The sequence below is a fragment of the Rhodnius prolixus genome, unplaced genomic scaffold, assembly GCF_049639745.1.
Source record: "Rhodnius prolixus isolate KJV_2025 unplaced genomic scaffold, Rpr scaffold_8, whole genome shotgun sequence".
NCBI classification, from domain to species: Eukaryota; Metazoa; Arthropoda; class Insecta; order Hemiptera; family Reduviidae; genus Rhodnius; species Rhodnius prolixus.
This window is the reverse complement of record NW_027411593.1, coordinates 34,931,372-34,947,586: the sequence shown is the minus strand read 5'-3', so window position 1 is coordinate 34,947,586 and position 16,215 is coordinate 34,931,372. Positions and strand designations below refer to the sequence as shown.

General features: G+C 31.6%; 2 protein-coding genes across 6 annotated transcripts in view; one reads left to right on the top strand and one right to left on the bottom strand.

Annotated features, from left to right (window-relative positions):
* LOC141451308 (uncharacterized) overlaps positions 1-6,629 on the top strand; it is a 40,453-nt gene extending 33,824 nt beyond the window's left edge. Inside the window, exon 2 of the mRNA XM_074122580.1 lies at positions 366-6,629. Within this exon, the coding sequence (XP_073978681.1) occupies positions 393-4,259 (3,867 nt within the window). The 5' untranslated portion in view covers positions 366-392 and the 3' untranslated portion in view covers positions 4,260-6,629. The remainder of the gene's footprint in view (positions 1-365) is intronic.
* Positions 6,630-7,629: 1,000 nt separating this feature from the next.
* The window catches only part of Dap160 (dynamin associated protein 160), a 34,288-nt gene continuing 25,702 nt past the window's right edge, over positions 7,630-16,215 (bottom strand). For 2 of the 5 annotated variants that reach the window (XM_074122575.1, XM_074122578.1), the window contains 11 exons: positions 15,789-15,931; positions 15,041-15,147; positions 14,863-14,935; positions 14,558-14,764; positions 13,072-13,155; positions 12,715-12,870; positions 12,499-12,630; positions 11,746-11,953; positions 9,764-9,844; positions 8,857-9,036; positions 7,630-8,153 (listed from right to left, as the gene is read on the bottom strand). In XM_074122575.1, the coding sequence (XP_073978676.1) occupies positions 7,975-8,153; positions 8,857-9,036; positions 9,764-9,844; positions 11,746-11,953; positions 12,499-12,630; positions 12,715-12,870; positions 13,072-13,155; positions 14,558-14,764; positions 14,863-14,935; positions 15,041-15,147; positions 15,789-15,931 (1,550 nt within the window). In that variant the 3' untranslated portion in view covers positions 7,630-7,974. Of the gene's footprint in view, positions 8,154-8,856; positions 9,037-9,763; positions 9,845-11,431; positions 11,507-11,745; positions 11,954-12,498; positions 12,631-12,714; positions 12,871-13,071; positions 13,156-13,317; positions 13,381-14,557; positions 14,765-14,862; positions 14,936-15,040; positions 15,148-15,788; positions 15,932-16,215 lie in introns of those variants that run through there. The other 3 variants (XM_074122576.1, XM_074122577.1, XM_074122579.1) reach the window with 3 other exon arrangements.

Below are 16,215 nucleotides of genomic sequence, written 5' to 3'. Positions count from 1 at the left end.
ATTTAGGAATAGTAATAATTAACGGATTTGAAGCCACGCAGCTTTTGATACGATCTTTACTAATTTCCTCGCAACCAATTAATGAATTACAAATGTGAGCTGAAGTCCCGGATGCCTATCCTTACGTATTTTCTTCTAGGTGCTTCTTGACACCAGATAGTTGACTATCCAGTGATGGAAAGTGTTGTCACGAGAGAATCTGTCCGAAAAAATTTCCTAATATAAAGAAAATGATTGATTGATGATGGAGGTTGTCACCTCCACATATTTTAGTTGCTTTTATGACTGATAATGTTTTCAAAGACGTTTTAAACTCTTTGAAAGATATTTTATTCTAATATCTTTTTTTTTGTATATTGTTTTAGGGTAGAGAAGTGAGGGAGACCCGAACTATGGAGTACTCACCGATGTTGGTGTTCATGCTGTGGGCACTCACACCTAGCGATTGTTGGCCAACAACTGGTGGTCCTGCAGAACAAGCACGTGTAGTAGAGATACCACGTCCAGTAATGTCCGTAATGCCAGAAGGTGGATATTTTACTTTTAATCATGGGCGACCATTTCTAGCTGAACGGGATCCGCTAACAGGTGCTATTGATTCAAATTTAAAGACAACACCCGTTACAAGTGATGATTATTTATATGAAGAATACGAAGAATCTGGTGAAACAATTGATCGTAAAGATAGTACAAAAATTTATACTAGAAATGATATAGCATCGCCATCTAAAGAATCAGATTTACATAAATTCCTAAATTTACCAGTACATTACTCTTCTAGTGGTAAATTTCCATTAATATCTAGTTCTTATGCGAATACTAAAGTGCAAGGTCACGGTCCGTTAAGTAATCATAAATTACATTCATCAAGCACATCAACCACGTCCAGCGTTTCACCATTTTACTATTCTCTCAAAACCACTCCAGCTGCAACAACCAAACCAACACTTACAACTGAAGCCCTTCCAACGACCACAACGACAACAACTAGCACTACAGCCGCACCTAGACCAAGTACAAGTATTACCACACGGGCATCAACCACCTTTCAGACAACAAAAGCACCATCAACAGTTACAACACCAAAAATAATTAAGTTGAAAACAAGCACAACCACCATTAAACCTCTTTTTTCAAATTATGAATACGAATATGATTACGACTACGATAAAAGCGACGCTGAAGGTACTGAAAATTCGTCACAAGATTACGAATTCTTAGGAGCTTCATCTGAAGTTACAAAAACCCAAGATAAATATTCAACGATTAATCCAGTAAAACAGTCCACTACATTTTTTACGGTAACTGGTACAAGTAAAGAATCAACAACCAAGCTTTCAACAGATGTTCCACTTTCAACTACAACATCCAAGACAACAACATCTTTTGAAGTGATACCTACTACAAAAACCGAAATTAAACCATCAAAAACTACAGAAAATATTAATCAACTAATTTCCACAAAGAAACCTGTCGGTGATAATGCATCATCAAATCATGAAGAGACTGTTGACTTACGCCCTCCCAAACCAGTATTATCTATTGAACTAAGACCACCACAACATCATCCAACTAGACCATTTTCATCGGTGGTTCCGATGAAACATCAGAATGTCGGGAATCCCGGATTAGTAAGGTATCCAGAAACACCATTAATAGTTGAAGACAAAAAACCAATTAGCGTTTATTCACCAGAAAATTCCTTAAGAATAAAACAAGAATCAGGGTCCACACTAACCCAACAAACAAAGTTAAATATTCAACTTCAAGATGACCAGCAGAATTCATCAATGCAATCCAAACCTTCACAGAACACCTCTTCAAATAAGAATATCGCCGAACAAAGTATAGTTCTAGCAGTATCGACACAAGATAATAATAAACATAAAACCAACCTTGAAAGTGATAGCTCCAAAGAATCATCGACACTTCATGAAACTTATGCAGGAAAACGTCCCGAAAAGCCCCAAGGAGCGTACAATATTGATAAGACTAAGCCGCAAGAATCCTCTGTTGCACAGCATATTGTTTCGGTAATTAGCCCGGTCGAAACGCTTAAGAGACCTGAAGATATAACAGGAAAACCAGACGAAAGTTCATTATTAAACCTCAAAAAGCCCGATTTCGTTTCATCAGAAGTTGAGCGCAAAGAACAAATAACTGAGCATAACAAACATCAAAACATAAAACCAGGAAACATAAGGCCCCAAGGAGTTTCGTATGAGCAAACGAAATTTCAAACAGGCAGTAATAGACCTCCACAAGAATACAGACCACATATACAAATTCAAGGTCATGCCAAACCACTAATCTCATCACAAGAATATAATAAACCTCAGGGAGTGTCAGCAACAGACAATATAATGACCCAGAGACCTCTGTCTACAACTACCGAAAATAGCCGATTACAGGTCAATTTGAAACCAGATAAAAGGCCACCAAGCAGTCTTATTTCGCATAACAAACAACCTCATGAACACGTTCACTATTCTTTAGAACATAGCAGACCACTGAATTACCAAGGGCAAGATCTCAATCGTCCCCTTAATCCCATATTTGGCCTAAGAGTTACCGATAGACCACATGGCGTGCCTGAACGGCCGTCAGGATTGGAGTATTTGCGGCCTCCAGGTGTTAGAATTCCAGAAGGTAAGCCTCATGATCAGAAAAAGCCTGTCAATAATATAGAATTGAGGCCCTCTTCTCAAGGTGTGCATGGAGGTGAAATTAGGCCGGCCCACAACAGCCCGGAAGTCAGACCAAGACCAGAAGCTAACACTAACCCTCTCATATTTTCTAAACCACAATTGGGAAAACGGCCTGACTATAACACAGTCCAGTTTGGACAACCGTCTAAAATTGAAAATCACTTCATTTCTGTTTCACCAGGTCAAGAAAATCCTAGCTACTCTCTACAGACTTCATTTTCCATAGGCGTTCCACCTCCTGAACAAAAACCACCTCCTAGTAGCGGAGTTCATGGAGTAGGTCAAGTACTGTTTCCAGATGAGGAACCAGAAAAGAGACCACCAGTTTGGCAGCATCAACGCCCACCACAAGTAAGCCACTCTGAAACGCATCCAAATATCCAAGTAGATAAGTATCCAAGACCTCCGTGGGAAACACATTTGAAACCACCTCATTTGTATCATAAAAAAGAACCATTTCCTCCGATAAAGAGAAAGCCTTTACCAAATATTTTGCCACAGTTCAGACCAAATGCAAAGATTGGTCATGCTGAACCACACATCTATCTTAAACCAAGAGAACCATACGACACTTTACAGCCTCCACCTTTGCCAAGACCCCAGTTTCTCAGGTTGGAACAAGAGATAGAAGAAACTAAACCATTAGTTCATAGAAGAAATGGTCAAACAAGCAGAGTGACAACTTTACAAATGATGCAAGGAACGCCGACTTCAAAGCGTGCTGCCTTAAGAATAGAAGATAGTAATGAAAATGAACCAGTATTTGTAGTTTACCCAAGCAATGGAAATAATGCCCCATCACCACCAAGCGATGGAGTTGTGGTAGGTACTAGAGGTCCTCAGCGTCCACTGCCACCAGATAATTTAGATATAGGTGATGATTTGGACTCCTTTCCATTAGATAATAATAAAAATTTCCAAGCCAGAGTTGATACACCTGTATTAAAAAGTAAACCTTCTACATCAAAGCCAATTATTAAGAATGAATTTCCTTATGCACTCATAAAACCAAATCAAGAAGAGCAAAATACACCGGGGAGTGAAGTCTCAAAGGAATATACAGCATTCAGCCCAACAGTGACAAGTATTGAAAAAGATCATGATACTGAAATTAATATTATACCATACTTGCAGGACTATATGCCATTTGCCACGAAAAAGCCACAACATAAAGATACGTGGATACTCGGCACAGAAATAAAACATGCACCAGCAACGGTCGGAGCAAAACCAGCGAGCATTGAAATGACACCAGCACCTTATAAAAATGATAATCATAGGGTAGTAAATGAAGGACCACAACCGCAAGATTTCCAGGCTCCATTCCATGCTAGTCTAACAGCTCCAAGTCAGGGTTGGAGTGTGGTCCAGAAAAAACCCAATAAAGAAAAGAGTAGTGAAGAGAGTACCACAGCTAAAGATCTGAATGAAGAACAGACCACGGAAGAGCCTAAGTTTGATATTCAAAACTTTAAGCCTCAACTATTTGGAGGGTTTAAACCAATAGTCCCACCAGCTGATACTGAAAATAAAGAAAAAGTGCATCATTAAAAGTGAATTTTAGGCATTTAAAAAAAAATCGAAAGGACTATTGAGAAAATAAGAGTTGTTTTAATTATGAACAATTTTCTAGGCCAAATGTCCATACGAAAGGGTGAAGGGTCGATAGAAATATCAGGGGATCGAAGTACAACATTCACATAGTTTAGAATGTGGAATGTATGTGTATTTCTACAATAATGAACTCCTTAATTAATATTGTACAGTTTTGTTATTTAAGTTTAGTTATCTCTCGAATAGACAAAATATAGAAAAAGTAGGATTTTGATTACTAACGTATTATGAAATTATTAAGTGAAATACCGTACAGATGAGTGCAAATTGTACACGGCTCAGAGCTAACGTGATTATGCTAATGGCTCACCAAAAAGTGGATACATTGTCATGACCTCACGAGTTTATTCGGGCTTATAAAATAAAAAACAAAAAAGCATAATTACAAATAACACCGTAAAAGTACCAATTAATTTTCTAAGTTTGTTCCAAAATAAACCCAATTTTTTTTTACCGTTTTGTACTGTTTTACAGTTCCCTTGTATTATTACTTACACATTATCAATTTAAATAAAATGCAATAAATTAACAATAACTTTTTTAAAAAAATAATTACGAAAAACTTTTAGATACATTTCTTTTATTGCATTGTGAAGTAAAATACATTGTATACTAAGTTCTCAAGCGCCTTTGTAGCTTGTCTTTAAAACACAAGCATTCAGTCTTAACCAATCACTGTTTTAAATTACAACAAATCAAGAACGATAAGAGTAACAGATTAGCTTCTGCTAAAACTTGATTTCCTTTAACATGGAAGTCGAAGCGAGATGCAATCATTCCATGTTCATGAACGCATTAAACATTTTCCGTATCATCATACAATGGAATAAAGTACGAAAGTTGTACATACTTGTTACTAATTTATTATAGTTGTACGGCGATTAACGGTATGATTGCAGGCAGGAATATGTGCTGGTTTAGATATGCTTCAAAAATTGTAATCGCTTTCCGTCACAGTATTACAATCGGAGGGATCTTGAATCTACTATATAAAAAACATAGGATCGTTAGTTCATAATCCAAACAAATAAATTTAAAGCTCAATTGATAAAAGTGCATGCCGAATGATGCATGAAATTACTAGTTGAGATAGTATCGTATTTATAGACGAAGCATAGAATAATTAAATATGTTAACATCATCGGTTGATTTAAAAGCTTAATAATTTTTTCAATATTGTAAGCAATGTTGATTTTTTAAAAATTGCCATTTTTTATATTTAATGTAAAACAACGCGGCTTGTTATGTATGAAAAACTTGTAAATAAATAAATTATTTTAGATTTAATAATGATTTTACTATATTTAAACGTTTATTTAAATATTTTTTTAACATTTTAAAGATCACATATATAGCTTTTATAGGCTTTTTAACAAAACAAATGTTTATTCTTTGGCTCTAGCCTGTTTTGTCTAAAGACTAGCATATTTTGTTAACATCAAAAGCAGACTTAATTGTCCCTGTGTACTGCTTAGGCTGATGTACAGAGAATTATTATTATTACTATTTAAAAAAAGAAGAAATTATTACAAAATAAAGCTGTAGGCATTTACCTAACTGTTAATGTCATGGAGTGTAAATATATTAAAGCCTTTTTGAACAATCATTTTTGTTTTGTAAAAAATATATAGGTATACATAATTATTTCCAAAGTTAACCTATTTAAGTTTTGTCTTAAAATATGTATTATTTCTATTATTATAAAAATTAGCTAAACTATTATTAAGGCAGTATTAATATAAATAAAAAGAGAAAGCTAAAGGATGTTTTGGACCTATCAAAAAAGGTACAGCTACATAGTTAGGAAAAGTAAATATGGTACCTCTTGAATGTATAATAATTGTACACAATGTACGTACATAGCTAGTCACTTTCCAAGCAATTTTGTAAGCATCACTACAGAATTTAAAAAAATAAAACAGTCTACTTTAATTTGAACTATTTGCTAAATAATGGTTTTGGGTTTTCTAGCTATTCACTATGTGCTTCACTGTGTTGTTTACAAATTGTTACTTAATATGCAAAGACTATTTATTTTATAATTAATTTATTATTTCTACAGTATGTAATAATATTTCTACTTTTTGCATTTAAAGAAAGTTAATAAATTTTATTTTTATTACTCCTACATAAAAGCCGGCCTGTGACAAGGTCTGTTTATTTTTGGTCTTTTTTTCTCAGGCTCTCTTTGAAGAATATATTATATAATACATTTTCAACAATATTCATTATACAATATTTACAATTACAATAGTTTACAAAACAATAAAAATTTATAAATTTTAATTAAAAAAAAAATAAAATAAACTTAATGCTGAATGATCAGTTAATGCCGTTATCGACAGGCACTATTGGTGTTTAATGTTCTCAAAGAAATTATGAAAATTCTAAAATTTAAGTTTATTTAAAAACAACTGGAACATTTTTCTGGGCTGGTATACTCCTCTATCTTTCTTTGAATGCCGACATTAAATCTGAAAATTACGGTCTGGCGTGTTAATAGAGGATTGAAAAAGAATAAAAAATTACGAGGAGCTGTCATAAGGTGCTTACTTAAAATAGTTACGGCTCTATCCCCTAAATAATTAGTTTTTATGGAACAACCTTAGTAGATTTAATTTTTTAGCTCAGGAAGAGTATTAATTAAAAGTTCAAAATAAATATTTATTCATCATTCATGTCTCTAGATTGTTTCTGCTAATAAAATAAGCGGACTGGAACTTTTCTAGATTTTAACCAATTATCAGCAATACTGGGCCACCCGGTATAGCTGAAGATAAAAATTAATATTAATCAAACAAAAGTTACGAAATAATAGCATATTTACAACATAATCCATAGAAGGCACACTTATAAATTATATTATATATTAACACCGTTTAACAGTAATATAAAAATATGTTTTTAATTTAACGTACATTATGTAGAAAGAGTTTTTATTTCGAATTAAGAGAATTATTATTTCACTAACAAGGAATGAATAATTGAGAACAAAGCTAACAAAACATGGCTATTTAGATTAGTACTGTGCATTTCTATTCAATGATATTTTCAATATATTTTAATGGTAAAAAGCATAAGTTAAGTTAATACAGTAATATTCAATTGAATTAACGTCCAATTCTCCATCAAATGAGAACGACTCACTACTTTTTTATTTCAGATGTTTGTAATATAAGATTATTCAAAAAATGGTAATCCTATTTTAAGTTGAAGTTATCTAATATCTGCATGTAATATAATGAATCGACAGATCAATTAAATTTAATGATATAGGTAAAAATTTTAAAAATATAAATGAATACTATTTCTGCGAAATCATTACTTTTAAGTATTTATTGAATTAATAAACAGATTATCTTAATTAAAGCTCTTTTTAGAAAATGATTTCTAATTTTCACTGCCCACATACTATGAACAGAATTTTAGAAACGGCATCTACAAAAAAATATCTAATTGCACATTAGAAAAATGAATTTAAAAAACAAACAAATGTATTTTCATTATAAATAATTTGATAAAAATAAAAAAATACATGTTCTTAAAAACAATGATGAGAAAGACACATGTGTTTTACACCATTCTAAAATTCATTTGTAAGATCTCTTAACTTTCAAAAATTAAAAAAATGAATATTTTAAGAACAAAGCTTTCAGCTTATGTTTTTATGCTGAGCTGAAGCCACTTTCCCGAAGAAATGGAGATCCAATCTAAGTTTTACCAGACCAGAACGGACTTCATGCAAACGCAATTCCTTGGTAATAGGCCCTCTTGTATCTTTTGTAGCAGTAATAACATCTGATATTGGCAACTCAGTTCTGCCAAGAAAATCTGTTAAGAAAAAAAGAAAAGGTTATTATAGTTTTAAGAACAGAAGTTATATATTAATGAGACTATGTTGTCGTACTCTAGTGCAGCAGTCAAGACCATCAAACCAACAAACAGGAAAAGTTTTTAGTCTTTAGAAGAAGTCGGTAATAGTATCAAAACGAAATACCGAGAATGAGCGTTGTGCAATTTCCAAAAGCACGCGCCATTACAATTAATTAATTAAAAATTAATTATAAAAATTTTCACGATCTCGAGACCTCAAAATGAGATGTAAACTCGAATTCGGAAAATGTGGTGCGACTGCAACATTTCCGCAATAGAGTTTAAGAATCTTTTGCTTGCATAGCTTTCAAAACACCCTTCTTCAACAAAGTTATCAAAAAATTATTTGTGGTCCTTTAGTAATAATTAGCTTAATAGAGGCAAATTTTATCAAGAATAAAACGATATACTCGTACATACAACAAATTAGGGCAGGTATTAGTGAAGTGGTTATAAGGCGAGGATTTTTAAATGGAAAATTCTCAGTTCGAATACTGCAGGTAGATATTTTTATTTGTTAGAAAAAAATTTAAAAGTAAAGTATTAGCTTAAGCCTCCATCCGTGACATCTAATTTGGCATCTGGATGTTGGAAGCCCAACTTCAAAAATAGATGGCAACATTAGTTTTACTTTTTTTTTTTACAACAGTAAAGTACTTACGATCTGGTGAGAAGTTTCCTTTCTCTTTCACAGTGAAACACAATACGTCATCATCGAAATCTTTAACTAAGAACTGCATCGATGTATTCCACACAGGGTCACTGGATATACTACTGTGTACGGCTGGTGTTCGATGTTCTTGTGAGCCCATGCTCACCTCACAGAATACTTCTCTGTTTACTAGAATTTTTCAAAAGTTTCATATTAAATAATTATGAAAATTAAATCAATAATATTACAATAAAATATATTTGTGGGTCACTTTGATTTAATATGCGACTCCCTTATTCCGCTGTAGCCACATTATGCCTCAGATATTAAAATATGGGTCAAATTAAGACTGGCTATTTTATAACAATTGTTATAAAATTTTCGTTTTTTAACAAATCTATATTTTTCAGTACTTAAATCATACGAAAAGCGTTGGTGGGGAATTATGGGATGTAAAAAAAAGCATAGTTTCTACAAAAAGCATGTTAGTTAGAGAAAACTTCCTTCAAAAATAAATAACCATCACCTCATAACATTTACCAAAAGGTTAGAAGAACTAATATATAAACTAAAACTTAAAAGATTATAAATCCAAAACCAAATTTAAAAAAAGGCATAAACTAATATACAAATAAATTTATGTTTTTACAACTGAACCAAATTAATAAAAATAAAAATTATGATGATGGAATAGTTTCTAAAAATAATTCAATGACATTTGTCACTTTTTGATTAAATATGTACTTATTGATATATAATAAATGCCACTTAAAGCTAAAACATTATCCACAAGACGATTATAATTTAACATAAAAAAATAATCGACATGAACATTTACATGCATCTGTTGGCTGACGAAACATAACAATGCTTAAGAAATCTGATTGCTTTACTTTAAATAATTTGCAAATCTTACCTCCCCTTAACGTACTAGGTTCCAACTGAGATGCTTTTTTCAAACGAATTTTAAGTGAACCCCTGGGATGTCTTTTTCTAACTGAACATATACCATAACTAAATAATTATAAATAAAATAAATAAAATATCAAAGAAATCTGTTGTAAACATTGTAACACAGAGTTTAAGTTGTCTGTAAGCTTTCGTTTTTGAGGATTTTGTTCGCACATACACATCCTACTAAAGACATCATTATGTCATTGGCATTTTCAGAGAGAGAGAGATATTTCCTAAAAACTTCTCTTTTTTTCCTGCAAACTTCGTGATCACATTTAGTGATAATTTAACTTAATCAAACAGTTATTTAAAGTAAAAAATAAAATGAAAATAAAGTTACTGCAAACTGTTTGAATTAGCAATACGTCTAACGGCTGAGAATCCATTGAAATTCAGCTGAAGGGTTTACAAAAGGAATAGGATGATGTCTGCAATTTATTTGAAACCACAAACAAATTCAGAGATTTAGGAAAAAAAAAACATGTCACATTCACATGTCTAACTGTTATTATGATTCTAAAGTTTTTCTTTAAACTTTAAATGCTTACTAATTGTAGGTTGGATTCAGTCCAGTTCTTCTTCCATTAGCTTTGTGGAAAGCTAGTTGCCCCATAATCGTTCTATAAATCGATTTTTACGAAAAAAAATGTTAAGCACAATTGAGTGGTTTTCTGAGAAACATTACATTGGAATGAAAATCGGCAATCGATCAAGAGAACTCCGATTAAATAACTTTCTTAGAAATCGTAATTTTACCAGTTTCATTCTAAAATTAGCACTTCTAACCTGCCTCAAAACCAACCAAAATGTATATAAAAGTTCCAAATAAAGTTATTGTTTTCTATAAGAGTGGTTAATATAAGTTGAAAAAGGTTTGAGGAAATGGTTTTTGAGAAAATCATGGAAAAGTGAATGAACCTTCAGTTCGCCTTCCGCCACGACACATTCTTCAAATAAGAAATTCCAGCAACTCACTTGCACCTCGTTAAAATAAAAGTACCATTAACTGTCAACTTTTTTTTTTGTTTTTTTCATTTATACAATCCAAAACACATACGCATCTCGGAAAACCACTTTAAATACTTATAAGACCTTAATAGGAGTACACAAAAAAAATCCACTTAAAAAAGGGTATCAGAAAGTAAAAAACCAAATGTTTTCCAAAAAAATGAATCCATATTTGCTTCTTGACCTAATAAAAGTGCGACAAGCTGTAGAATGTTAAGGAAATATATAGAGTACTCATATTTCCGTCGGTTACAAAAGTAAGAATATAACTACCCAAATAGAGTAAAGTACTCGAGAAGAAAAAAAGAATTAAACTGTGAAAGTCTTGACCCAAAATTAATTCAGTTTCTGGATACTTACATTTCTAAAATAAGTTGTAGTCTATTAAACTATTGTAATTTCATTCACTGTTAAGTTAAAAAAATTATAAACAGAGATATGAATATAACAAAACTTATATTAACATTGTGTAAGTTATTACTGTGAATAAATATTAAAATAATTACAAGTATGATGAAAACGAATGTGCTAGGACATGCAGTCATTTTAGAGTTTTCTAGTGCAATACAGATGAACTACTACCCATGCCAGTGTTACATTCAATACTGTTTTCAAAAAATACCTGCAGAAGGTTTAAGTTTGCTTCCTTCGAGGACTAATACAAGGATACGACCAACAACAGCAAAGGATGCTTGTTCTATATTTTCAAACAGAATCTATTAATCTTTCCGTCAAAGCTAACTTCAACATAGCAAATTCTTAAGACGCTAATTAATGAGTTCCGTAGGTTTACAGCTTTATGAAATAATGGCACGTAAAATTAAAATTAAGACTACTATTATTACATACTAATATCTATATTCCAAAAGTTTATTTTTACCATTTCCAAAATTCACTTAATAATAAAGTATAAAAATAAATTTCAAATATACTCACTGGATTGTTGTCGCCGGAAATTTTCTGTTTCTTTTCGTCGAAGATCTGCTTGAGCCAAAGACAATTTACGGAGCCATAATACCCTGTCGTTTGGTGAGCAAGCACTCAGATTGTACAGGATTCTATTATGTTCTAATTTTAGTTCAACACCACCAGTGTTTCCATTTTCCGGAGTTGTTACTATAGACGTTTCACTTAGCATTAATGGCTGTAGAGAAAAAAGATTAAATACTTAAATTGTTTTAATTGGAGAGCAACGACAATAATGTTCTTATTATTAGTTTTTGAACTTTTAAAAGAAAGAAATTTAAACACCTTGTAAAATTAGAATTAAATAATTTTCATTTTTAAAAATTGATGTAGGATGAAAGTAGTATTCCATCCTACAGTATAACTTTTTATTCAATGGAGTCAGTTCATTTCACCTCTTAGCCGAACTTCTTGCTTACCGAACGAGTAAGGCAACAAAGAAAGATCTGTTAAATCTCAACGTTGGACAATATCTACCTTCATAGTGCATTTGTTTCCCTATGTTCTAACGAGTTTCGTATTTTTATCCATGTTCAGAGATTGGTACATCAGATACGTGTAGATCCACTTAGAGTTATATAGTGTGATGACAATGAGGCAAAAGCTTTGTAAGTAGAAGTCAGAACTCTTTACATAACACTTGAAAATCTGTCTCTCTTCTGAACATAGACTAAAATTTGAAAAATTCTGTTTTTTTAAATACAATAACAATGAAATTATAACCTGTTTATACATTCGAAAGAGAACGTTATTGTCCCTTTCAAAATTAAATGTTCCACCAAGCGTACGATTTGGTTGGGCTAGAAGAAGAAAATCATTCATAAGAAAACCCACAAGTTCTTTTCCACTTTTGGTCTGAAAATGAAATTGTTTTTATAATTAATATCTACTTTATTAAGGAAAAAGGCAAGGATTGTTGGTGCAAATACAATAACTAACTTTTGTTAAGACTCCAAAGTGTAAAAATTTTCTTGGACCAAGTGCATTAGTTAAAGAATTATATATCAGAGGTTCTGTTAATTTTTCTGTTAGAACATGAGATTGAAGCCATTCTAATCTTTCGGTATTTTCTTTTTCCCTGACTGACTCATTAATCTGAAAAAGATAATTTTAGGAAATAGTAAAATTATGACTAAGAGAGCATTCACTTTAGATAATATTTTAGATAAAATAATAATTAAAGGATTTATTTTAAAGCAAGGGAAATTAGGTTCCTCGTAAATAATATAATAAAGATTATGGACAAAACTGAAAGAGAGAAAAAAATAAATATAGATTAACAAAAAAAATTCTTGCCTGGTTACAAAGTTCCTCAGCTTTTGAAAGAGCTTCTTCAAGATAAAGTCGATCCGAATGGTCTCTAGGAGTGTATTCCAGAATCTTTAGAACATACAATTAAAAAAGAATGTTTCAACGGAAGTTTTAATATGAAGATCCTATGAACAGATACAGGACTTCCGCAAAAAGTGACAACAATGGCACAAAAATAACGTTTTATTCAATTTAAGGGGAACAGTAACTTTTTTACTCACATTGGTAGAAAATATGTAGGTTTTTGTACCTTTGGGACAAGAAACCATTTGTAGATCAGAAAACTTATGATTTCTGTTTTTATCCATTTTGTTGCAAGTAGGTGACAGTGTAACATCGTTTATAACATGAAATTTTCAAAACATCAATTATGAAAATGTTCCTTTACTATAAAACAAATTACTACATCTATTAATCAAAAATTATTATTACTAAGCCGACAGAGGCGCGCTAGAATTTCTTCGGAAGGCTCGGTTGAAGAAGTAATTCATTACTTAATAAATTAAAAACTATTCTTTCATTTGGAATTTTATACCATTGTCCTTACTACTGTCCTTGGAAGATACTTCTCACTCCACAGAGTCACCCAAGGCACTTTGTCTGCCCCTGTGTCCTATTTATGGTAATGGAATTGCACACCTTAACAGAAAACTGCAGACATTTGAACTGAAAGTGGCAGTCTGAGGATAAAATGGTTTCTTCCAAACCGACGCTTGCAAAATCGTGGCTTCAATCTCAAGTTAGTGTAAAGTCATTACCCGAACTTGGTAATATTGCACAGTTTCGGATGGTTCAGATTGCAACAGTGTGATTAACGTCGAATCATCAAACACCATTATCTAGTTAACAGAATCAGACCCGGAATCAAAACAAAAAAGTGAATCAGGTACTTCTTTCTCTTCCTAAAATTTCTCACATTAGTTTTACGTTTTGAGGTTACGTCACTGTTTTTAAAAATCCGTTCTTATCAAAGCAGCTAGGAACCTATGTGCCAAATACTAAAATTGTCGATCTTGTAGTTTCAGAGGTTTTGAGATGAGTGAGGAAGGGTCATTTGGTTTGAATATCTGTTCCATGCTAACCGAGTGTTGTCATTCTTTTTGGATCCCCTATTTATAACTGCAAGTTGTCAGACTCCCAAAGGAGGTAAAAATAATAGAATATTCTTGTAAACTTCCTTACATCAAAATTTTTAAATACATCAGAAATTAAATTAGTCTAATAGAATTCTTACTCTAAATACAACAAGTTTTCCCCAAATAATTCCTCGAAATGTGTAATCTTGCACTATAAAGTTTTTTTTTTTGAGAAGATTATCTAAGACTATTTGAAACAATGGTTTTCACATCAAGAAAAACCTTCATTTTGAGCCTTTATTTTTTCCCAACACTTTTTGGTCTCCTTGCATTATACATTACAATAAGCATCTATTTATTTCCTTAAAATAAAGTGTATATTTATATACACAGACCTTAGAAATAAGAAGTGGGTATTTAGTTATCCTTTGCATTGGTTTAATGAGAAATGAGCTTAGTGGAAGTCCTTGAGTCCGGGGATCGGCCTGACACTGTTTAGTCAAAGCAAGAAAATCCTTGTTGTTTTCTGTAAGATTTTGTAAAAGCGTGGCAGCCCTTAGTTGGCAAGAACAGAACCTCACATACACCATCATTCTTGGTAACTAGATAAGAACAGTTTAAAATAAATTTCTGAAAAGATGAAACTTCAGAAACATAATGAAAGACAAAAAAATCCAAAGTTTTTTTCAATAATACTGACATTTTCGCATAAGATATCTCCAATCATTTTAATAATTCCTCCTTTACTCATTTCTCTTCGAACTCTTAAGGATCTAAATTTTGAAAATTCAATTAGTTTTGGTTAGTCATTAATAATTAAAACTAAAAAGTCTAAGAATAATGCATAATTTTATGAAATATTTTACATCAATTCTTACCTTAAAAATGTGTAGTTGCATTCAATAATATCATGCCAGTTTATGAAAATAGTTCTCAATTGCTCACTGCTAATTATCTTGCTCTCAGCTAAAGGTTTTTCGAATATCTGTAAATACATTAATTTTAATAAATATAAGAAAATCTAAATGAAGTTTCAATACAAGTTTCACTTATTTTTATTATTTATTGCGTCACATTTATTAACTGAAACCAGAAAGAATTGTTTCAAAAACAAAAATTTATATTTATAGAGTTCAGCTGAACCATAAAATTATTGAAAAGGAAACAAATTCAACAAGAAGAATCCATGAGTCACCTCTGAGTTTCATTAGCTATACCAAAAATTGGTAATTATATAAATACATCTTAAAAACATTAGTGAAAGTAAGATTGTACTGCCAAAATTTCGAGACAAACGCTTCATTAATTAAATAAAATTAAAGTATTCATTATGTATTGAGTGTTCATTTCCTAGTCAAATTTCTTAGGTCTAGAAACTAAAAACTTTTTAACATTTTATCCCTGCAACTTAGCGACTAATTTGAATTTTTTTGTGCACCATTGATTTTAATTTTTTTTTTTTATCAAAAGAAATGTGCACGTTTTTGTTAAAAGTCCATGGTTAATTGAACGCCTAAGGGCTATATATTAAATTAATTCTCTTATATGATAACAGAATTCAAAATTTAGTTGTTTTTTAGAACTGTTAGTTGTAAATCTAAGCTGTAGTCGCATTAATTTACTTACATCGTGTACAATGGACATATCGTCAATATACGCTTGTTCAGTTAATATTAATTCTTTTATATACTGTTGCCTCTTTTTCTCTTCTTTGGAGATTTTCACTTTTACACCATTCACATTGTAGCTATCATCGTCCCAGGTATTGCCTTCAAACAAAAATTTGCATTCAGTACTTTAGTCAAAGATCCACTAACGTATACGTATATATATTTATATATTTGAAATTCAATTGGCAGATATTTATTGGTCTCTTCTCTTTTTTAAAGTTATTAAGTTCGGAGGTAAAGTTGTAAGGTTTTATACGGCATCCTAATCATGCTCGTCTTTCCTGTTACTAAATGAAGAAAGATTATTTCACAAATTTTATTATGTTTATCATAAAAACACAAAAAGGATAGCTTAAAAAGGTCTCGCACGGAGTTTTCATCTG